At 45.0% G+C, this 24615-nt stretch overlaps 1 protein-coding gene across 1 annotated transcript in view; it reads left to right on the plus strand.

Annotated features, from left to right (window-relative positions):
* LOC124012147 (cyclin-dependent kinase 6-like) overlaps positions 1–23559 on the plus strand; it is a 97538-nt gene extending 73979 nt beyond the window's left edge. The window contains exons 6-8 of the mRNA XM_046325609.1: positions 20459–20509; positions 20604–20739; positions 20882–23559. Of these exons, the coding sequence (XP_046181565.1) occupies positions 20459–20509; positions 20604–20739; positions 20882–21031 (337 nt within the window). The 3' untranslated portion in view covers positions 21032–23559. The remainder of the gene's footprint in view (positions 1–20458; positions 20510–20603; positions 20740–20881) is intronic.
* The last annotated feature ends 1056 nt before the right edge of the window (positions 23560–24615 follow it).

Genomic DNA, 24615 nt, shown 5'->3' on the forward strand with positions numbered 1-24615 from the left:
CATCTCCCTCCTCTGGCTCAGAGTCTGAGCCCATGCAGCTGGGAGGGATTCGCATCTCGACTAAGGAGAGGGAACGGAGGATCACCAACCGCCTGTGCCTCTATTGCGGAGTTGCTGGACATTTTGTTAATTCATGTCCAGTAAAAGCCAGAGCTCATCTGTAAGCGGAGGGCTACAGGTGAGCGCAACTACTCAAGTCTCTCCATCAAAATCCTGTACTACTTTGTCGGTCCATCTACGCTGGACCGGTTCGGGTGCTACATGTAGTGCCTTGATAGACTCTGGGGCTGAGGGTTGTTTCATGGACGAAGCATGGGTTCGGAAACATGACATTCCTTTCAGAGAGTTAGAGAAGCCTACGCCCATGTTCGCCTTAGATGGTAGTCATCTTCCCAGTATCAGATTTGAGACACTACCTTTAACCCTCACAGTATCTGGTAACCACAGTGAGACTATTTCTTTTTTGATTTTTCGTTCACCGTTTACACCTGTTGTTTTGGGTCATCCCTGGCTAGTATGTCATAATCCTTCTATTAATTGGTCTAGTAATTCTATCCTATCCTGGAACGTTTCTTGTCATGTGAAGTGTTTAATGTCTGCCATCCCTCCCGTTTCTTCTGTCCCTACTTCTCAGGAGGAACCTGGCGATTTGACAGGAGTGCCGGAGGAATATCATGATCTGCGCACGGTCTTCAGTCGGTCCCGAGCCAACTCCCTTCCTCCTCACCGGTCGTATGATTGTAGTATTGATCTCCTTCCGGGGACCACTCCTCCTCGGGGTAGACTATACTCTCTGTCGGCTCCCGAACGTAAGGCTCTCGAGGATTATTTGTCTGTGTCTCTTGACGCCGGTACCATAGTGCCTTCTTCCTCTCCGGCCGGGGCGGGGTTCTTTTTGTTAAGAAGAAGGACGGTACTCTGCGCCCCTGCGTGGATTATCGAGGGCTGAATGACATAACGGTTAAGAATCGTTATCCGCTTCCCCTTATGTCATCAGCCTTCGAGATTCTGCAGGGAGCCAGGTGCTTTACTAAGTTGGACCTTCGTAACGCTTACCATCTCGTGCGCATCAGAGAGGGGGACGAGTGGAAAACGGCGTTTAACACTCCGTTAGGGCATTTTGAGTACCGGGTTCTGCCGTTTGGTCTCGCCAATGCGCCAGCTGTTTTTCAGGCATTAGTTAATGATGTTCTGAGAGACATGCTGAACATCTTTGTTTTTGTCTATCTTGACGATATCCTGATTTTTTCTCCGTCACTCGAGATTCATGTTCAGCACGTTCGACGTGTTCTACAGCGCCTTTTAGAGAATTGTCTCTACGTAAAGTCTGAGAAGTGCTCTTTTCATGTCTCCTCCGTTACTTTTCTCGGTTCCGTTATTTCCGCTGAAGGCATTCAGATGGATTCCGCTAAGGTCCAAGCTGTCAGTGATTGGCCCGTTCCAAGGTCACGTGTCGAGTTGCAGCGCTTTTTAGGTTTCGCTAATTTCTATCGGCGTTTCATTCGTAATTTCGGTCAAGTTGCTGCCCTCTCACAGCTCTTACTTCTGTCAAGACGTGTTTTAAGTGGTCCGGTTCCGCCCAGGGAGCTTTTGATCTTCTAAAAGAACGTTTTACGTCCGCTCCTATCCTCGTTACTCCTGACGTCACTAGACAATTCATTGTCGAGGTTGACGCTTCAGAGGTAGGCGTGGGAGCCATTCTATCCCAGCGCTTCCAGTCTGACGATAAGGTTCATCCTTGCGCTTATTTTTCTCATCGCCTGTCGCCATCTGAGCGCAACTATGATGTGGGTAACCGTGAACTGCTCGCCATCCGCTTAGCCCTAGGCGAATGGCGACAGTGGTTGGAGGGGGGCGACCGTTCCTTTTGTCGTTTGGACAGACCATAAGAACCTTGAGTACATCCGTTCTGCCAAACGACTTAATGCCCGTCAAGCTCGTTGGGCGTTGTTTTTCGCTCGTTTCGAGTTTGTGATTTCTTACCGTCCGGGTAGCAAGAACACCAAGCCTGATGCCTTATCCCGTCTGTTTAGTTCTTCTGTGGCTTCTACTGATCCCGAGGGATTCTTCCTTATGGGCGTGTTGTCGGGTTAACAGTCTGGGGAATTGAAAGACAGGTTAAGCAAGCACTCACGCACACTGCGTCGCCGCGCGCTTGTCCTAGTAACCTCCTTTTCGTTCCTGTTTCCACTCGTCTGGCTGTTCTTCAGTGGGCTCACTCTGCCAAGTTAGCTGGTCATCCCGGTGTTCGAGGCACTCTTGCGTCTATTCGCCAGCGCTTTTGGTGGCCGACTCAGGAGCGTGACACGCGCCGTTTCGTGGCTGCTTGTTCGGACTGCGCGCAGACTAAGTCGGGTAACTCTCCTCCTGCCGGTCGTCTCAGACCGCTCCCCATTCCTTCTCGACCATGGTCTCACATCGCCCTAGACTTCATTACCGGTCTGCCTTTGTCTGCGGGGAAGACTGTGATTCTTACGGTTGTCGATAGGTTCTCTAAGGCGGCACATTTCATTCCCCTCGCTAAACTTCCTTCCGCTAAGGAGACGGCACAAATCATTATCGAGAATGTATTCAGAATTCATGGCCTCCCGTTAGACGCCGTTTCAGACAGAGGCCCGCAATTCACGTCACAGTTTTGGAGGGAGTTCTGTCGTTTGATTGGTGCGTCCGTCAGTCTCTCTTCCGGGTTTCATCCCCAGTCTAACGGTCAAGCAGAGAGGGCCAATCAGACGATTGGTCGCATACTACGCAGCCTTTCTTTCAGAAACCCTGCGTCTTGGGCAGAACAGCTCCCTGGGCAGAATACGCTCACAATTCGCTTCCTTCGTCTGCTACCGGGTTATCTCCGTTTCAGAGTAGTCTGGGTTACCAGCCTCCTCTGTTCTCATCCCAGCTTGCCGAGTCCAGCGTTCCCTCCGCTCAAGCGTTTGTCCAACGTTGTGAGCGCACCTGGAGGAGGGTGAGGTCTGCACTTTGCCGTTACAGGGCACAGACTGTGAGAGCCGCCAATAAACGCAGGATTAAGAGTCCAAGGTATTGTTGCGGCCAGAGAGTGTGGCTTTCCACTCGCAACCTTCCTCTTACGACAGCTTCTCGTAAGTTGACTCCGCGGTTCATTGGTCCGTTCCGTGTCTCCCAGGTCGTCAATCCTGTCGCTGTGCGACTGCTTCTTCCGCGACATCTTCGTCGCGTCCATCCTGTCTTCCATGTCTCCTGTGTCAAGCCCTTTCTTCGCACCCCGTTCGTCTTCCCTCCCCCTCCCGTCCTTGTCGAGAGCGCACCTATTTACAAGGTACATAAGATCATGGACATGCGTTCTCGGGGACGGGGTCACCAATACTTAGTGGATTGGGAGGGTTACGGTCCTGAGGAGAGGAGTTGGGTTCCGTCTCGGGACGTGCTGGACCGTTCACTCATTGATGATTTCCTCCGTTGCCGCCAGGATTCCTCCTCGAGTGCGCCAGGAGGCGCTCGGTGAGTGGGGGGTACTGTCATGTTTTGTCATTTATTATCTTGTCTTGTCCCTGTGCTTCCCATTCTATTCGTTTCCCTCTGCTGGTCTTATTAGGTTCTTTCCCTCTTTCTATCCCTCTCTCTCCCCTCCCTCTCTCACTCTCTCGCTCTCTCTTCTCTCTATCGTTCCGTTCCTGCTCCCAGCTGTTCCTATTCCCCTAATCAATCATTTAGTCTTCCCACACCTGTTCCCGATCCTTTCCCCTGATTAGAGTCCCTATTTCTTCCTTTGTGTTCCGTTCCTGTCCTGTCGGTTCCTTGTCTAGAATTCACCGTGCTGTGTTTGTGTATCGCCCTGTCGTGTCGTGTTTTCCTCAGATGCTGCGTGGTGAGCAGGTGTCTGAGTCTGTCTGGTTCAAGTGCCTTCCCGAGGCAACCTGCTGTTCACCTGCTGTTCAAGATCGAGTCTCCAGTTTGTCCTCGTCATTTCGAGTGAAAGTTGTGTTTTTTGTTTGTATTTACTTTACTGGATTAAAGACTCTGTTTTCGCCAAGTCGCTTTTGGGTCCTCTTTCACCTGCATGACATCCGAGGCCTTCTTCCACTGTTTCTTAACCTCTTGATCTTAGCCATCCCGGATCCGGGATCGTGACTACACCCTCAGGCTCATTACCATAACGCAACGTTAACGATTTCTAAAAATCACAAATGAAATTAAATAAATATGCCTGTTCTCAAGCTTAGCCTTTTCTTAACAACACTGTTATCTCAGATTTTCAAAATATGCTTTTGAACCATAGAAAATCAATAATTTGTGTAAGAGTATTGATAGCTAGCATACCATTTAGCGTAGCATTTAGCACGCAACATTTTCACAAAAACCAGAAAAGCAGTCAAATAAAATAATTTACCTTTGAAGAACTTCGAATGTTTTCAATGAGGAGACTCTCAGTTACATAGCAGATGTCCAGTTTTTCCTGAAAGATTCTTTGTGTAGGACAAATCGCTCCGTTTTGTACATCACATTTGGCTACCGAAACGAACCGAAAATTCAGTGACCAAAACGTCAAACTTTTTTCCAAATTAACTCCATAATATCGACCGAAACATGGCAAACGTTGTTTGAATCAATCCTCAAGGTGTTTTGTCACATATCTCTTCATTGATATGCCGTTCGTGGAAGCATGCTTTCGTCTCAGAATCCCATGGAAAATACCAGCAGCTGAGTTTTGCGCACCAATTTCCACGCAGGACACTTGGCAAACGTAGGCTCTTATGGTCAATCTTCCAATGATATGCCTGCAAATATGTCACAATGCTGGAGACCCCTTGGGGAAACGATAGAAAGGGCAGGCTCATTCCTGTCGCATTCACAGCCATATAAGGAGATAATGAAAAACAGAACCTCAGAAATCCTGTTCATTTCCTGGTTGCAGTTTCATCTTGGTTTTGACTGAAGCTTCTGTTCTAGGGCACTCAAAGTAAATATCTTTGCAGTTCTGGAAACGTCAGAGTGTTTTATTTCCAAAGCTATCAATTTTTTATTTTTTATTTTTTATTTTACCTTTATTTAACCAGGCAAGTCAGTTAAGAACACATTCTTATTTTCAATGACGGCCTAGGAACAGTGGGTTAACTGCCGTGTTCAGGGGCAGAACGACAGATTTGTACCTTGTCAGCTCGGGGGTTTGAACTCACAACCTTCCGGTTACTAGTCCAACACTCTAACCACTAGGCTACGCTGCCGCCCCTATCAATTCCATGCATAGTCATCTTTTTGTGACAAAATATTGCGCTTAAAACGGGCACGTCTTTTTATCCAAAAATGAAATACTGCCCCTAGAGTATGAAGAGGTTAAGCTGCCGCCTTTCTTGAACGAGGCGCTTGATTTCTTGTTGCCTCCTGGAAACTGGTGGGGTTGGAACCTTTCTCCCGCCTTTTGCCTCTTCCACTCCAAATCTTTCTGTCCCGTACTCATAGATGATGTCCCCCATCCTCTCCAACTTCTTCTCCACTGTGCCTCGAAGTTTCTCGAGGGTCAAGGTAAGGTCAGTATTCACTGTTTCCCACAACTTCTTGTCACTGGCGCCAGGCCACTTCACATACGGTCTGTGCCCTGGTGGTCTCCTCTCGACTGCAGGTCTGGGAGGTTGGGTGAGTTCCACTCCTGTTTTTGGTTCGACCTCAGTTGCTACTTCGGTGCTTGAGTTTACGTCCTCCATGACAGTGGTACTGATGCACTGCAAACTATGGTTTGCGTCCAGTTGCTGTGCTTCATTCGACTGATTTGATTGCTTTCGCAGAAAGTAATCAATGCGAGTTCTCTGTCTCTCTTTACCCAAACACCCCTTCTTCCCCTGGTGGATCCTCAACCCATGGTGTGATGTAACTTTCCTCCAACCACAGACACATACCTCCATCTGTTTGTGGCCCACTGTTGCAGCAGAACTTGTGACAGTTGCTGTGGTGTTCTCTTGTGCTGTGCTCTCATTACTCGTAGTCGTTTCCAGTCCAGTCGTTACCATGTTGTCAGCCGATGAGTCATCTTCCGCCCCCGCTCTCGCAGACTCTAGGGGTATTCTCGTATGTTGACTTTCTGTAGCTAAAGCGGGTGTTTCCAACATACTGCGAAGCATGGGAAACTACAGAAATGGGAAGCTACCCCATGACTGTCCCAGTGGGGTCTATTCTCTCCTGTCAGCCGTCTCTCCTGTCCTGCCACAAGGACTTTCCCCTGTTGTCAGCTGATCTTTCTCAGCAGTCACTGGACAAGTCCAGATAAAGGACAGATCTCTGTCTTGGGATGACGATATCCTGTCTCTGTCACGTCCTGACCATAGATAATCCTTATTTTCTATGGTGGAGTAGGTCAGGGCGTGACTGGGGGGTTAGTCTAGTTTATATTTTCTATGTGGGGTTCTAGTTTTGTTTTCTATGTTGGTGTTTGGTATGATTCCCAATTAGAGGCAGCTGGCTATCGTTGTCTCTAATTGGGGATCATGTTTAAGTAGATTTTTTCCACCTGTGTTTTGTGGGATATTGTTTATGTGTAGTTGCATGTCAGCACTCCATTGTCGTCACGTTTCGTTGAGTCTTTATTGTTTTGTTGTGTGGTTACTTATTTCTAATAGAAGATGTGTAACCCAGAATACGCTGCACAGTTGTCCGAGTATGCTTCCAACGATCGTGACAGAATATCCCACCACAACGGGACCAAGAAGCATGCCCGGGAGGAGATGGCAGCCTGGTCTTTGGAGGAGATCGAGGAGAGAATATCCTGGACTTGGGAGGAAGTCTTGGCAAGACACGAAAGCCTGCCGTGGAAAGAGACTCAAGGAGAGAAGGGAGGACAGCGACGACGCCGGGGTTCGCGGCCACAGAGAAAGCCCAAAAGACAGCCCGGGGGGGGGGCACATAGGGTGGTCGGCGGAACCGGGGAGTGAGCCAGAGCCTGTGTGGGAGTCGATAGAAGAAGGTAATGAGAGATACCAGAGAGAGGTGGTGGAAAGGAGTATGCTGCAGCGCAGGCGCCTTCTCAGCTCCGGCACCATCTGTGCCAGCTCTACGCACCAAGTCTCCAGTACGCCTTCTCAGCCCGGCACCATCTGTGCCAGCTCTCCTCACCAAGTCTCCAGTACGCCTTCTCAGTCCGGCACCATCTGTGCCAGCTCTACGCACCAAGTCTCCAGTACGCCTTCTCAGCCCGGCACCATCTGTGCCAGCTCTACGCACCAAGTCTCCAGTACGCCTTCTCAGCCCGGCACCATCTGTGCCAGCTCTACGCACCAAGTCTCCAGTACGCCTTCTCAGCCCGGCACCATCTGTGCCAGCTCTACGCACCAAGTCTCCAGTACGCCTTCTCAGTCCGGCACCATCTGTGCCAGCTCTATGCACCAAGTCTCCAGTACGCCTTCTCAGCCTGGCACCATCTGTGCCAGCTCTACGCACCAAGTCTCCAGTACGCCTTCTCAGTCCGGCACCATCTGTGCCAGCTCTAAGCACCAAGTCTCCAGTACGCCTTCTCAGTCCGGCACCATCTGTGCCAGCTCTACGCACCAAGTCTCCAGTACGCCTTCTCAGTCCGGCACCATCTGTGCCAGCTCTACGCACCAAGTCTCCAGTACGCCTTCTCATCCTGGCACCATCTGTGCCAGCTCTACGCACCATGTCTCCAGTACGCCTTCACAGCCCAGTACGTCCTGTGCCAGCTCCTCGCACTTGCCGTGCGAAGTGTGTTAACTTCTTGGTTACTGGGGGGCAGTATTGAGTAGCTTGGATGAATAAGGTGCCCAGAGTAAACTGCCTGCTACTCAGCCATAAAAGCTAGAATATGCATATAATTCATATATTTGGATAGAAAACACTCTGAAGATTCTATAACTGTTTGAATGATGTCTCTGAGTATAACACCGATGTCCAGGCCAGGGCCAGTGTCCAGTCCCGCTCCATGGCAAGAGTCTTCCTCTGCACCGATGTCCAGGCCAGGGCCGGTGTCCAGTCCCGCTCCATGGCAGGAGTCTTCCTCTGCACCGATGTCCAGGCCAGGGCCGGTGTCCAGTCCCGCTCCATGGCAGGAATCTTCCTCTGCACCGATGTCCAGGCCAGGGCCGGTGTCCAGTCCCGCTCCATGGCAGGAGTCTTCCTCGGCATCTAGGACCAGGCCAGGGCCGGTGTCCAGTCCCGCTCCATGGCTGGATCCGCAGGATGAGCGGGTTCTTCATCCCGCACCAGAGCCGCCACCGACATTAAACATCCCCCCCTAACCCTCCCTTTTGGTTTCAGGTTTTGCGGCCGGAGTCCGCACCTTTGGGGGGGGGGGTATTGTCACGTCCTGACCATAGAGAGTCCTTATTTTCTATGGTGGAGTAGATCAGGGCGTGACTGGGGGGTTAGTCTAGTTTATATTTTCTATGTGGGGTTCTAGTTTTGTTTTCTATGTTGGTGTTTGGTATGATTCCCAATTGCACGTTGGTCTGAGTATGCTTCCAACGATCGTGACAGTCTCTCTCCGACAGCATCCTGAGTGATATTGCAAACCCTGTGGCTATGTCCCATACTAGGGCTCTGGACAGAAATAGTACACTATTATACACTATTATATAAGTAATAGGGTGCCATTCAGGACATGACCAATGTTTCATGTAGTTTGGAATTATCATGGTCATTGAAGGGGTAATTATCATGGTCATTGAAGGGGTAATTATCATGGTCATTGAAGGGGTAATTATCATGGTCATTGAAGGGGTAATTATCATGGTCATTGAAGGGGAATTATCATGGTCATTGAAGGGGTAATTATCATGGTCATTGAAGGGGTAATTATCATGGTCATTGAAGGGGAATTATCATGGTCATTGAAGGGGTAATTATCATGGTCATTGAAGAGGTAATTATCATGGTCATTGAAGGGGAATTATCATGGTCATTGAAGGGGAATTATCATGGTCATTGAAGGGGAATTATCATGGTCATTGAAGGGGAATTATCATGGTCATTGAAGGGGAATTATCATGGTCATTGAAGGGGAATTATCATGGTCATTGAAGGGGAATTATCATGGTCATTGAAGGGGAATTATCATGGTCATTGAAGGGGAATTATCATGGTCATTGAAGGGGAATTATCATGGTCATTGAAGGAGAATTATCATGGTCATTGAAGGGGAATTATCATGGTCATTGAAGGGGAATTATCATGGTCATTGAAGGAAACTCAGGAAAATATATTGGTTGTCCACCCCAAACCTGTAGTTAACCAGCTCCATAGCGATTCTCTTTTACTCTCTAACTTCACTCTTGTCAGACAGAACTTATTTTCAGTGTATCTGACAATGGATACGTTCATAGATTGACCCATAGATGGATCATAGATGGATCATAGATTGGACCATAGATTGGATGTGATCATGACCATGTATAGTCCCCGTAGTCTGTCTTTCTCTCCGTCTCGCTCTCTTTATCTCTCTCTCTGTCTCGCTCTCTTTATCTCTCTGTCTCTCTCTCATCTCTCTCTCTCCATCTGTCGCTCTCTCATCTCTCTGTCTCTCTCTCTTTATCTCTCTTTTGTTTAAGTCAAATTTCTACACGTTTCAATGGAAAGAGATATTATCTATGGTATCGTCAACATTAGGAGCGTTGCTTTAGCAGCTGTGTGCATGGCTGCATACGTGCATGAGTACGCCGGTGGCGTACATCAGTTTCATGGGCCCCTGCGACTTCCTACAATTCTACATATTTTGCCATATGCTGAGAGAATTCTGAATTTAAAAAGTTTATTTCCTGCTATTCTACACATTTTTCAATGAGGCTGAGAAAGTGTTGTATTTTTAAAGTTTATTTCCTGCTATTTACACATTTTTTCAATGTGGCTGAGAAAGTGTTGTATTTTAAAAGTTTATTTTCTACAATTCTATACATTTTGCCATGAGGCTGAAAGAAGCAGTTTTACAGCAAATTTTCTGTATTTCAAAACATTTCTGCTATGGCTTATGACCTGTTCATATGCTACCTGGGGGTGGGAGGGTGCCAGTGGCATGCGTATATGCTTGTGTGTGTACGGTTTTGTGCGTGTGTGTGTGGTTCAGTGCCCCAAGTTGTGGTCAGGAGAGTTATGAAGGGAGCAGAAAAACATAATCCATTTAATGACCTGAGGGGGAAAAAATATTCAATGCGTTGTTGTAGGTTTAACCTTCACCTGGGAAATTACTTTATGACATTTAAATGTTGGCACCAAAAACATTAAGGTCTATCGTGGTTTGACAGTAGCTTGGTAGATTTAACTACACCCACCCATGGCTTAACCCGTTGTGTCCCAAATGGCACCCTATTCACTATATAGTACATTACTTTTAACCAGTCCTATTGGGGGGAATAGGGTGCCATTTGGGACGCAGGCCCTTCCTCACAGTACCTTACTAACACATCAATGAGTGTTCTGACAATGCTACTCTAACTATGCTAACACACCTATGGCTCTCTTCACACTATTCACCTGTAATCACACTCACACTGACGCACTAACACACCTACAGTGTGTGCATTTGTGTGTGTGTGTGTATGCGTGTGTGCATGTGTGTGTGTGCATGCGTGTATGCATGTGTGTGTGTGTGTGCATGCGTGTGTGTGTGTGTGTGTGTGTGTGTGTGTGTGTGTGTGTGTGTGTGTGTGTGTGCGTGCGTGCGTGCGTGCGTGCGTGCGTGCGTGCGTGCGTGCGTGCGTGCGTGCGTGCGTGAATGCATGTGTGTGCGTGTGTGTGAGTGAGTGATGACAGTAAAGGCTAGGTGGGGGCACTTGTGATTCTCCCTGTGACACAATGAGCCGTAAAAGCATGTGTGTTCAGGACCTGGCTCCTGGCCAACTCTGCCTGGTGGTAGACGATAGGCCCTTTGATGTCTATGAACAGCACCCCCCATTCTCTCTCTCTCGCTCTTCTTCACTCTGTCTCTCTCTCTCTTTCACTCTGTGTCTCTCTCTCTTTTACTCTCTCTCTCTTTCACTCTCTCTCTAGCTCTCTCTCTTTCACTCTCTCTAGCTCTCTCTCTCTCTCTATTTCACTCTGTCTCTCTAGCTCTCTCTCTTTCACTCTCTCTCTCTCTCTCTCTCTCTCTTTCACTCTGTCTCTCTCTTGCTCTCTCTCTCTTGCTCTCTCTCTCTTTCACTCTCTCTCTCTTTCACTCTGTCTCTCTCTCTCTCTCTTTCACTCTGTCTCTCTCCCTCTCTCGCTCTCGCTCTCTCTCTCTTTCACTCTGTCTCTCTCAATTTCATTTCAATTCAAGGGCTTTATTGGCATGGGAAACATGTGTTAACATTGCCAAAGCAAGTGAGGTAGATAATATATAAAGTGAAATAAACAATAACAATTAACAGTAAACATCACACATACAGAAGTTTCGAAACAATAAAGACATTACAAATGTCATATTACATATATATATACAGTGTTTTAACAATGTACAAATGGTAAAGGACACAAGATAAAATAAACAAGCATCTCTCTCGCTCTCTCTCGCTTTCACTTTGTCTCTCTCTAGCTCTCTCTCTCTTTCACTCTGTCTGTCTCTCTCTCTTTTTCACTCTGTCTATCCTGCAGGTTATTAAGGTGGCGTTTTTTAAAGGCCACCTGTTACAGATTAAAGGGCACCTGGGAACTGCCTCTGACTGAGTCAGAGAGAGAGAGAGAGAGAAAGAGAGAGAGAGAGAAAGAAAGAGAGAGAGAGAGAGAGAGAGAGAGAGAGAGAGAGAGAGAGAGAGAGAGAGAGAGAGAGAGAGAGAGAGAGAGAGAGAGAGAGAGAGAGAGAGAGAGAGAGAGAGAGAGAGAGAGAGAGAGAGAGAGAGAGAGAGAGGGAGAGGGAGGGAGAGAGAGAGAGAGAGAGAGAGAGAGAGAGAGAGAGAGAGAGAGAGAGAGAGAGAGAGAGAGAGAGAGAGAGAGAGAGAGAGAGGAGAGGGAGAGAGAGAGAGAGAGAGAGAGAGATCATGAGCTCCTGAGTTCTTCTGCAAAAAAATGTAATTATAGTTGGGTAAATGCCATGGACTTATACAGGAAACTACCATCTACATCAAAACCTTCAAACCAATTCAACATTTCTTACCTAAAACCTTGATTTTTGGGCAAAATGACCTGAATGGACTATTACTACTACCAAGGACTATCGAGAAAAAACTTCTAACAAACCAAAACCTGCAGAAGAAACAACCTGGAAATACCATCCAACACAAAACTAGGTGAGTAACGCTCAGTCTGAACCTACTTTCTAAAGACAGAAAGTAAAAGACTATCATCTCTTGGTAATTTAGTTATATAAAGCTTAGTAAGTATACTGAGCTACCAAGCAGCTAGGAAAGAACAGACTGGCGGCAACTTCAATTAGCACTGAAGTGTGAAGTGAGAGGTGTGAAAACTCTTGAGCCTAACAATGGCAGCAGTTTCACAGCCTCTCCCACCCAAATGCAGAGACATTTGAAGCCCCCTGCGCCATGCCGTATCCTGTACATATGTCATCACAGTACCCCTTGGCTATTAAAAATAACACTGCACGGAATAAGTACAAAGAAATGCTCCTCGAGGACAATCCAGAGACTCCAGGACAGTTTGAAGAGGTGTGACCAGACTCACTCAGGATGGGGCAGTCATCACCGAGAGAGAGCTTTTCCTGCTGTGCTCTCTCTTAGATCCCATAAAAGTCCTGCTGGAACTGCATGAGGATGCCCTGCACCATTACTGTCCCAGACTTGTACACGTTGACAGAGGTTGTTTCAATGTTTGCTGACTGCCACATAGAGGGGAACGTAAGCAACTTAATTTCCATACAGACCATCCTCTGGCATGGCACAGTGCTATAAGAACACACTACCCCTATGTCAAGAGAGAGGGTATTGGCCCAGGGTGGAAACAATACTAGACATTGAGGAAATTGAAACAACCTCTGGTGCAGGGCATCCTCAAGCAGTTCCAGCAGGACTTATGGGATCAAAGAGAGAGCACAGCAGGAAACACTCTCTCTCGGTGACGACTGCCCCATCCTGAGTGAGTCTGATCACGCCTCTTCAAACTGTCCTGCAGACGAGGATAGTCCCCAGTCTCTCACTGTTGACTTGTCCTCCACTACCATTACTCTACTGTAGTAGACAGAGAAGTCTCCAGTCCCCAGTCTCTCACTGTTGACTGTTGTCCTCCACTACCATTACTCTACTGTAGTAGACAGAGAAGTCTCCAGTCTCCAGTCCCCAGTCTCTCACTGTTGACTGTTGTCCTCCACTACCATTACTCTACTGTAGTAGACAGAGAATTCTCCAGTCTCTCACTGTTGACTGTTGTCCTCCACTACCATTACTCTACTGTAGTAGACAGAGAAGTCTCCAGTCTCTCACTGTTGACTGTTGTCCTCCACTACCATTACTCTACTGTAGTAGACAGAGAAGTCTCCAGTCCCCAGTCTCTCACTGTTGACTGTTGTCCTCCACTACCATTACTCTACTGTAGTAGACAGAGAAGTCTCCAGTCTCTCACTGTTGACTGTTGTCCTCCACTACCATTACTCTACTGTAGTAGACAGAGAAGTCTCCAGTCTCTCACTGTTGACTGTTGTCCTCCACTACCATTACTCTACTGTAGTAGACAGAGAAGTCCCCAGTCTCTCACTGTTGACTGTTGTCCTCCACTACCATTACTCTACTGTAGTAGACAGAGAAGTCCCCAGTCTCTCACTGTTGACTGTTGTCCTCCACTACCATTACTCTACTGTAGTAGACAGAGAAGTCCCCAGTCTCTCACTGTTGACTGTTGTCCTCCACTACCATTACTCTACTGTAGTAGACAGAGAAGTCCCCAGTCTCTCACTGTTGACTGTTGTCCTCCACTACCATTACTCTACTGTAGTAGACAGAGAAGTCCCCAGTCTCTCACTGTTGACTGTTGTCCTCCACTACCATTACTCTACTGTAGTAGACAGAGAAGTCCCCAGTCTCTCACTGTTGACTGTTGTCCTCCACTACCATTACTCTACTGTAGTAGACAGAGAAGTCCCCAGTCTCTCACTGTTGACTGTTGTCCTCCACTACCATTACTCTACTGTAGTAGACAGAGAAGTCCCCAGTCTCTCACTGTTGACTGTTGTCCTCCACTACCATTACTCTACTGTAGTAGACAGAGAAGTCTCCAGTCTCTCACTGTTGACTGTTGTCCTCCACTACCATTACTCTACTGTAGTAGACAGAGAAGTCCCCAGTCTCTCACTGTTGACTCATCAAAGGTTTTCCCCCAAATGCTTCCATCTTTTATTCATAGCTTTTTGAAGAAAGAAAAATCTAGTTTCACACTGACTGACTCACACTGACAGCCCTGTAAGTACAATTTGTTTCAGGAATTTGAAGCAAATATCATGCAAGTCTGCATCTGCATGGTTTAGATGGAAAAGTGAATGACACAGAGAGAGGTGTTGACATTCCGTTAATCTAAAGGTTGGATGTGTTATGTTAATGTAGTCAATGCAGCGGGGGTCTCATATCCTTGTTTACGTTCTCATAGTGCGCTGGCACATTGACAAACCAAAATCAAAGGCATAACCTCATACGCACACACACACGGATTTCACTCACAGACACACGTGCACGTGAACACACATGCACTCCCTCCCAAACTCACACACACATAATCTCACTCTTCCACACACACATAATCTCACTCTCCCATGCACACATAGTTTCACTCTCCCACACACACAAAATCTCACTATTCCACACACACACACAATCTCACTCTCCCACACACACATAATCTCACTCTCCCACGCACACATAATCTCACTCTCCCACACACACATAATCTCACTCTCCCACGCACACATAATCTCACTCTCCCACACACACATAATCTCACTCTCCCATGCATACATAATCTCACTTTCCCACAGACACAGAATCTCAGTCTCTCACACACACAGGCAGGCAGATACACATTCCAGAGGTTGTATGGAATGTGGGACAGAATGGTTGGCCCAGTCCTATCCCCATATCACCTCCCTGTCTAGTCCTGGCAGTCTCCTGACTGTGTAATTATGTTAAACCCATTTTCTCCCCACAGTCACCTGGCACTACCTTGTCATGTCTGCACCTTTATGTAATGTAATATATAATATAATATATGCCATTTAGCAGACGCTTTTATCCAAAGCGACTTACAGTCATGTGTGCATACATTCTACGTATGGGTGTGTTCCTAATGTTTCCATTTTGTATCTCCCTTCCAGACCACTATATCCAATCCTTTCTCCAAGGCCTTACCTCCATATTCACCTCCATCCAAACCCTTTCCCTATATTCCTCTGTGTGTGTTTATGTTCCTCTGTGTGTGTTTATGTTCCTCTGTGTGTGTTCATGTTCCTCTGTGTGTGTTCATGTTCCTCTGTGTGTGTTCATGTTCCTCTGTGTGTATTCATGTTCCTCTGTGTGTGTTCATGTTCCTCTGTGTGTGTTCATGTTCCTCTGTGTGTGTTCATGTTCCTCTGTGTGTGTTCATGTTCCTCTGTGTGTGTTCATGTTCCTCTGTGTGTGTTCATGTTCCTCTGTGTGTGTTCATGTTCCTCTGTGTGTGTCCATCATCTTAATTTCCTCATTGCATTCTGACCGATACTCCATGGTGGCAGCAGAAATCCTAAACCAGCCAGTCCTTCAGAAAACATCCTCATACAGTCCTTCATTTTACAAGTTTGTGTGTGTATGTGCGTGTGTGTGTGCCTGTGTGTTTGTTTGCAGTGTCAGCCCTGTGAGAAGCCAGTCATCCATTCAAACCAGCAAACCACTCCTGGTTTAAAAATGGACCTCTTGGAAATATCTGTCATGCTTGTTTTGGCACGATTACATTGTTTTAGGTGATGTTTTCCATCTAAAGGCAGAGAACTGGTTTGGTCTGATCTTTATGGTTCAACCCTCAGACTCTCAACATGCCCACCAAGCATTTGACGCATTACAGTAACAGCATACAGGAATACCCCGTGTAGTGAGCCATTGAGGTAGGTGTGGTTAGAGGGGGTGTATTGGTCAGGATGGCATCTACTTGGTGAAATAGGGCATAGTTCAGTTCCAACACTTTTGATGCTAGGTTTGTATAGAATGCTATGGAGCACCCTTAACCCGTCAAAGTATGTGACAACATAATTGCTGTCACTGTAAAATGTGCAAACTACCATCAAATCGTTCTGCCTGTGTCTAATATTCAATGTCTTAGCATGTAGGGGAAATGTGGGTGTTCAACTATGCAAAGGTTACAGCAGTTTTTCTGTTCAGTGAAGTTCTGTAGCTACAGAGTAAAGAAATAACTACACCATCACTACCTCATTTCACAACATGCTGCATTACATTGACTCAGAGTACTCTCTCTCCTTCTCTCTCTCCCTCTCTCCTCTCTCTCCCTCTCCTTCTCTCTCTCCTTCTCTCTCCCTCTCTCTCTCCCTCTCCTTCTCTCTCCCTCTCCTTCTCTCCTTCTCTCTCTCCCTCTCTCCTTCTCTCTCCCTCTCTCAATCCCAAAGAGCAGTGCAGTCATGACTTATCCATGTGTAATTACTGTTAAAGAACTATGTTTGCAGTGGTACTGTGTGTTATTTTGTCAGTCATTGCATGATAGCACATGAGAAGTGAAGTGCCTTTGAGCACATTCTCTCACGACAGAGAGATTCTTTGCCTCTTTGAAGGCTGGAGCGGAGGGTTTAGGTTTATATTGCTCTCCCAGCTAGTCTCTGTTAGAATGATTCAACCGTTCTTTCACACAATACGGCACAGCTCGCCCACCCCTACCTACCACCGCACAGGCACACACACACACACACACACACACACACACACACACACACACACACACACACACACACACACACACACACACACACACACACACACACACACACACACACACACACACACACACACACACACACACACAGGCACACACACAGGCACACACACAGGCACACACACACACCAGAAGGCCCACAGAGAGCTATGGCAGACACACACGGCTGAGAGATAAATAGGCTTTTTTTCTACCCGTTGCTTGGTTGGGAGCAGCGGTCGTTTGAGTTGAGCGCCTGTATGTGGGAATGAAGACTGTTGGAATTTGTGTGGGTGCCAGGGGAAGCATGCCCGCCCACGGCCGTCCAGGACGGCCCAAAGCCACAGGAACCACCAGCAGGCCTGCTCCTTCCCTTCATCCCCAGCCTCTCCACCTCCTCCCGCCCTCTTCTCACACACGGTATAAAAAAAAATGTAGGCCCAAACTTAGGTCCAACCTGAGAAAACATATGCAAAAATGTAGTCAACTTAAAATGATGCGTTTGCTCACATTGTCTCATATGTTTATTCAACTAGAAACTATCAGTGCATCTTATCTAAAATAAATGGCTGCAGAACAACTTACACACATACTGCTTTTTCAACTTACATATTTGACACACTATACGCGATTACATTGTGCATTTTCATTTATACAGTAATGAACATTTCCTCACCTAGGATTTGAACTCTCAACCTCCTGGTTCATAATATTCCAATCGTCCACTTGACACTTCAAAGTAAATATCAGCTCTGTTAAAAATACACTCAAGAAAACTATTTGCTTTCTCATGGTGATTAAGGAGTACCATTAAAACTAGAGTAATATGTCCCACCAACATTAGACAACTATACAGAAAAAGTCAATCAAATAATTGATGAGAGAATAGCCAGATGAACTGATAATTGTCACAGACATGGTGGCATTGCAGGAAGATTGAAATGCGGTGAACCAAGAGGTTGTGAGTTTGAATCCCAGGTGAGGACATGTTGAATAATAATGATGGTATAAATGAACATGCACAATGTAATTATGTGTAAAATACTGTATGTACGTTGAAAACATTGGAATGAAGTTTGGGACAACACATTTTTTTTCCTGGTCGAGTAAAAAAAATCCTGTGGAACCAGTTACTCAATAATAGTTATTTTTTTACAGTGCAGACTTAACGCTGCTGGGCCTTGAGCATGCCTTCCTCCCATGTGCTGCTGAAACAGTCCTCTGTACTCTCTTGTCTGCTCCGCTAGTATCTATTTATCCTGCTACTGGTCACTATTACTCCTGCTTAGATGTATTATCTACAACTAGTATATCACCCTCAGTGTTTCTATATTCCTGCTACCAGTCATTTCCATCCTTCTTTACATGTACATCCGCCTAGCACGCCTGCACTGACACGCTGACACACTCACACCCTCACACACTCACCACCACACACATACCCCCACACACCACTTATGCTGCTGCCATACTGTTTACTATTAGTATTATTATTTCTCCTGCTACCAATCACTTTCTCCCAATCCCCCTCCTACATGTCCATAGCTACAGTTGAAGTCGAGAGATTACATACACTTAGGTTGGAGTCATTAAAACTCGTTTTTCAACCACTCCACACATTTCTTGTTAACAAACTCGACATCTACTTTGTGCACGACAAGTAATTTTTCCAACAATTGTTAACAGACAGATTATTTCACTTATAATTCACTGTATCACAATTCCAGTGGGTCACAAGTTTACATACACTAAGTAGACTGCGCCTTTAAACAATTTGGAAAATTCCCGAAAATGATGTCTTGGCTTTAGAAGCTTCTGATAGGCTAATTGACATAATTTGAGTCAATTGGAGATGTACCTGTGGATATATTTCAAGGCCTACATTTGCTTGACATCATGGGAAAATCAAAAGAAATAAGCCAAGACCTCAGAAAACAAATTGTAGGCCTCCACGAGTCTGGTTCATCCTTGGGAGCAATTTCCAAATGCCTGAAGGTACCACGTTCATCTGTACAAACAATAGTACGCAAGTATAAACACCATGGGACCACGCAGCTGTCATACCGCTCAGGAAGGAGACTCGTTCTGTCTCCTAGAGATGAGCGTTCTTTGGTGCGAAAAGTGCAAATCAATCCCAGAACAACAGCAAAGGACCTTGTGAAGATGCTGGAGGATACCGGTACAAAAGTATCTATATCCACAGTAAAATTAGTCCGATATCGACATAACCGGAAGAAGCCGCTGCTCCAAAACCACCATAAAAAAGCCAGACTATGGTTTGCAACTGCCCAAGGGGACAAAGATCATACTTTTTGGAGAAATGTCCTCTGGTCTGATGAAACAAAAATATAACTGTTTGGCCATAATGATCATCGTTATGTTTAGAGGAAAAATGGGGAGACTTGCAAGCCGAAGAACACCATCCCAACCGTGAAGCACGGGGATGGCAGCATCATGTTGTGGAGGTGCTTTGCTGCAGGAGGGACTGGTGCACTTCACAAAATAGATGGCATCATGGAGGCAGGAAAATTATGTGGATATATTGAAGCAACATCTCAAGACATCAGTCAGGAAGTTAAAGCTGGGTCGCAAATAGGTCTTCCAAATAGACAATGACCCCAAGCATACTTCAAAGTTGTGGCAAAATGGCTTATGGACAACAAAGTCAACGTATTGGAGAGCCATCACAAAGCCCTGACCTCAATCTATAGAAAATATGCGGGTAGAACTGAAAAAGCATGCGTGAGCAAGGAGGCCTACAAACCTGACTCAGTTACACCAGCTCTGTCAGGAGGAATGGGCCAAAATTCACCCAACTTATTGTGGGAAGCTTGTGGAAGGCTACCCAAAACATTTGACCCAAGTTAAACAGTTTAAAGGCAATGCTATCAACTACTAATTGAGTGTATGTACACTTCTGACCCACTGGGAATGTGATGAAAGTAATAAAAGCTGAAATAAACCATTCTCTCTACTATTATTCTGACATTTCACATTATTAAAATAAAGTGGTGATCCTAACTGACCTAAGACGGGGACTTTTTACTCGGATTAAATGTCAGGAATTGTGAAAAACTGAGTTTAAATGTATTTCCGACTTTTACATTTTTTGAGTTACTACATGATTCCATATGTGTTATTTCATAGTGTTGATGTCTTTACTATAATTCTACAAAGTAGAAAATAGTACAAATAAAGAAAAAACCTTGAATGAGTAGGTGTGTCCATACTTTTGACTGGTAGTGTAGGTCCCTCTTATTATTCATCGTGTTTTCTTTATTATATATATTTTTTATTGGTTATTATTTTGCTATTGATTACTACACTGTTGGACAGAGCATTCAAGTGAAGCATTTCACTGTACTTGAGCATGTGACAATAAGACTGGAACTTGGTCACAACAGCCAGGAAAGCCAATTCTTAACCGATTGAGGGTTGGACTGGTTATGTCCGTTATCAATGATGTCTGCTCAGTAGGAATGTGTCATTTTGTGTTGAAGGGATGGAGACAGTACGAAGGCTGCTTGTCACACCGCCACAGCTCCCATGGATTTATGAAGGACAAATTAGAATTGATGAAGTTGAACTGGGAATCTTTTTTTTTTTAAACTAATTTATCTGATTCATTGAACACAGTTTGTTACTTCATCTTCAGTTATATTGACATGTGCTCTTCTTCTCCCAGACCTTTGTTTCAAGGAAACTCAGATGTTGATCAGCTGGGCAAGATTTTAGAGTAAGTACCATGTTGTACGTCATATTTACAGTTTAACGTTGTTATTATGATGATGACGGTAATGATGACGAAGATGATGATGATGATCCTTCAGTGTGGTCGGGGTTCCCTCGGTGGAGGACTGGCCCCAGGAAGTAGCCCTACCACAGAGTGCCTTCTCCCCACGACCCCCTCAGCCAATCGGAGAACTTGTCCCTGACATGGATGAGCTGGGGAAATCCCTTTTACTCGTGAGTATCAGACACACACACACACACACTCAAAATACAGTACATAGTGTTTCAAATGGATTTGTCTGAAAGGAATGAAACTCACACTTTTCTTTTTGTTAAGGAAAATGTTATAATAATAATGTTTGTTTTCTCCGTGCAGCAATTCCTGGCTTTTAATCCCTCCAGAAGGATATCAGCATTTGCTGCTCTGACCCACCCCTACTTCCAGAGTGTGGATAGTGACACTAAGAGTGTGTACGCCCAGCCCATCGGCAGCAACAAGCCCACCATGGAGGAGAGAGCTGCCTGACAGCCCCCTGGCCCAGTACTGGACTGGCCTCACAGAGAGGGAGAGAAAGAGAGGGATGGACACAAAGACTGAGAAAGAGAGCAATTAACAGAGACATTTGATTCCAAAAGGCAACCGTGCTGTCTTCCACAATTTACCAATTTGAGTGCTGCTTTTTAGGATACTTTTATAAAAAAAGTTTAAACAATGCAAGGACCCCTGAAGCTGAGATGTACTGCCACCAGGAGAGAACCTCTGGATGTCCAGGAGCTGCTGCCTAATGTCTCTCCTTCCTTAGCTTGAGAAGAGGCTCCTCGGTGGGGGAACACCAAGCACCAAGGGTAGGTCGGCATGGACCTCACCTGGAGCTCACCTTCACAACAACCGAGAGAGATGACACACTCACACACACATTTTAATCCAATGCAGAAGGACCTCACACACTGCCTAGTGCTACTTCTGGTCCAAACAAACACGTGTGTTTTGATATCACTGCCACCTACAGGTTGTCCTGTGTTACTGCAGGCCAGAGCAGGATTTCTGATGGGCTTCATCTTATAAGACTTTGCCTGGTGCGAACAGGAAAGACTGAAAATATGTCACTTTGAGTTCTTCTTATGGCATCCGTACTTCAGTGTCATAAACTGTAATGAAATCTGATTGACTCCATTTGAGACTCTATGTATGACCTGATGCACAGTGACTGTTGAATGAGAATAAGGTCGACGTACGCACTATTCAGCGCAATTACATTTGGCATAAAAGCATGATTCTGTATTTCCTAACTTAATTTTAAAGTTATTGACAGTTGATGTCTTATTTTCTATTTTGTCTTAATTTTATTGGACTTTAACAACATGTGGGGATTTAAATGTAAATCTCTGGTGAGATCTAGAAAGAATACAAGGGAGGAAAGGTTTGACAATGTGAGGCATGTAGAATGGTATAGAGCTAGATACTGCACTAATACTGTCAGTAGTTGTGAATGCTGGTTTTACTTGCATATCCAGCACACTGACATGTGTAGCAGGATAGTAGTAAGGTCAGTGCAGGTGTGGGTCAGTGAAATGTTCTTCGTTGGGAGATTGTTTTAGAGAGAAAAGGCATGCTGATACGTCAGATTCAGAGGAGGTTCAACATTGTACCTGCTTCATTTAGACTGAGTCTGTAAGGGTTACATAGAAACATATAGGGGTTCATGTTGAAACACACAGCTGTTCTGTGTTAAGAATGGTTGTTTTAATACCCTACGTATTATGCTCACTTTGATTCAATATGACTAGCTAGAGTGCTTTCAGAGTTGCTCCCTCTGTGGGATTGGAACTAGTCAAGGAAAATAGTTTGTTTGTAAAACTTCTTACTGCACAGCAATACATCTAGACCATAACTTTCCCTCTGGTATATCTAGTGCTGCTAGCACACAAATACACTCAGGATCTTATTAGAAATCAAATCAGAAATCATTCTGACACACTTTGCACATTCATGATTAGACTGCATCAACTGTTTCATTGGATGATGTTAATTGATTGATCAACTGTTTCATTGGATGATGTTAATGGGTCAACTGTTTCATTGGATGATGTTAATGGCTCAACTGTTTCATTGGATGATGTTAATGGCGCAACTGTTTCATTGGATGATGTTAATGGATCAACTGTTTCATTGGATGATGTTAAATGATCAACTGTTTCATTGGATGATGTTAATTGATCAACTGTTTCATTGGATGATGTTAATGCTACAACATGATTGTGCTTCTATAATCAAATTACAGAATTCCTGACTGTGTGAATCCAACTACACGTTTGCTATGATACAGTATGTTTGATATCTTACTTGTTTTTCAGTGTCGGGGCGCATATGGTTTAATCTAATACATGATAAAAATAAAAAAACACCTGAAAGAATTTTGGACTGAGCTCCCCTCTCCATGTAGATGTAGAGTTGTTTTGCCCTCATCTCTGTCCTGTCAGATGATTCATGCCATTGGTGGATACATTGCAGACTTCATATTCCAACTCTCTAGAAATAGGGATTGTCAAGCTTCCTTGGTATCGGTCAGTTCAACGTCAACTGCCCTAATAAGTAGACTGTCATCATTGTAGTCTACATTATATCAACTTGAAGCGATCAATGTATGTTTTTATTTGGTTTAAGAGGTTTATTGGTCATTTGTAACTTAAAACATGGGACAGGAATACTTTTGTCTATGTAATATAAAATAATAAAAGTATACTTTTTCACAGCCACCTACATGGGGTCTGCCATAGATTTCCTATGATTGCAGAAATGCACCTATGATAGCTCTGTATTGCAAATACCCTTTAGCCAATGAACAGTACTGAAGCATTTAGTATTTTAGCACATTTTCTAAGCTCCAAGGATGAAAGTAAAGGCCACACATGTATTTGAAATGTCCACATGTGACATGGTAACTTCATTTAAAATGATGATATGGAGGTAATGGGCATTATGTTTACATGAATAAATGCCACCAGTGGTGATTGCTTCATGTTGCACCATTTGAATAAAAAATATGCTTTGTATATGTGAGCGTTCTTATTTGGGATTCATGCAAATAACAAAATAATATTGGGATTAAAATTGAATTGGGTTGTATTAAGCTGTGGAATGTATGGATATTTTGTTGTGGTATTTAAATGTTAACAGGTGAAGCTGTGAAAAATGCTGAAAAAGCACATTTTCCTGTGATCGTTTCTGATGTACAATCTGTAAAGAAGGTATGTTTCTATTTTACATTTCGGTTACTGGTCCAGCGCTCTAACCACGAGGCTACGCTGCCGTGTATCAAAAATGTTCCACCACCCAAAGGACATCCTGTCAACTTGACACAACTGTGGGAAGCATTGGAGTCAACATGGACCAGCATCCCTGTGGAACGCTTTCGACACCTTGTAGAGTCCATGTCCCGAGGGCAAAGGGGGGTGCAACTCAATATTCTGAAAGTGTTCCTAATGTTTTCGTGTGTATAGACAGTGTGGACAGTATAGGAATAGAAAAGGTGTGTACAGTAGTTATATAGGATGAGCCTTGACTGGAATACAGTATATACATATGAAGTGTGCAAAACAGGATGTAAACATATTAAAGTGACCAGTGTTCCATGTCTACAGTTGAAGTCAGAAGTTTACATACACCTTAGCCAAATACATTTAAACTCAGATTTTAGCCTAATTCCTGACATTTAATCCTAGTAAAAAATTCCTTGTCTTAGGTCAGTTAGGTTCACCACTTTAGTTTAATGTTACAATGTCAGAATAATGGTAGAGAGAAATATTTATTTCCACTTTTATTACTTTCATCACATTCCCAGTGGGTCAGAAATTTACATACACTCAATTTGAATTTGGTAGCATGGCTTTTAAATTGTTTAAATTGGGTCAAACATTTCGGGTAGCCTTCCACAAGCTTCCCACAATAAGTTGGGTGAATTTTGGCCCATTCCTCCTGACAGAGCTGGTGTAACTGAGTCAGGTTTGTAGGCCTTGCTCGCACATGCTTTTTCAGATCTGCCCGCAAATTTTCTATAGGAGTGAGGTCAGGGCTTTGTGATGGCCACTCCAATACGTTGACTTTGTTGT

Source organism: Oncorhynchus gorbuscha, linkage group LG24, assembly GCF_021184085.1.
Source record: "Oncorhynchus gorbuscha isolate QuinsamMale2020 ecotype Even-year linkage group LG24, OgorEven_v1.0, whole genome shotgun sequence".
In the NCBI taxonomy this organism is placed as follows: domain Eukaryota; kingdom Metazoa; phylum Chordata; class Actinopteri; order Salmoniformes; family Salmonidae; genus Oncorhynchus; species Oncorhynchus gorbuscha.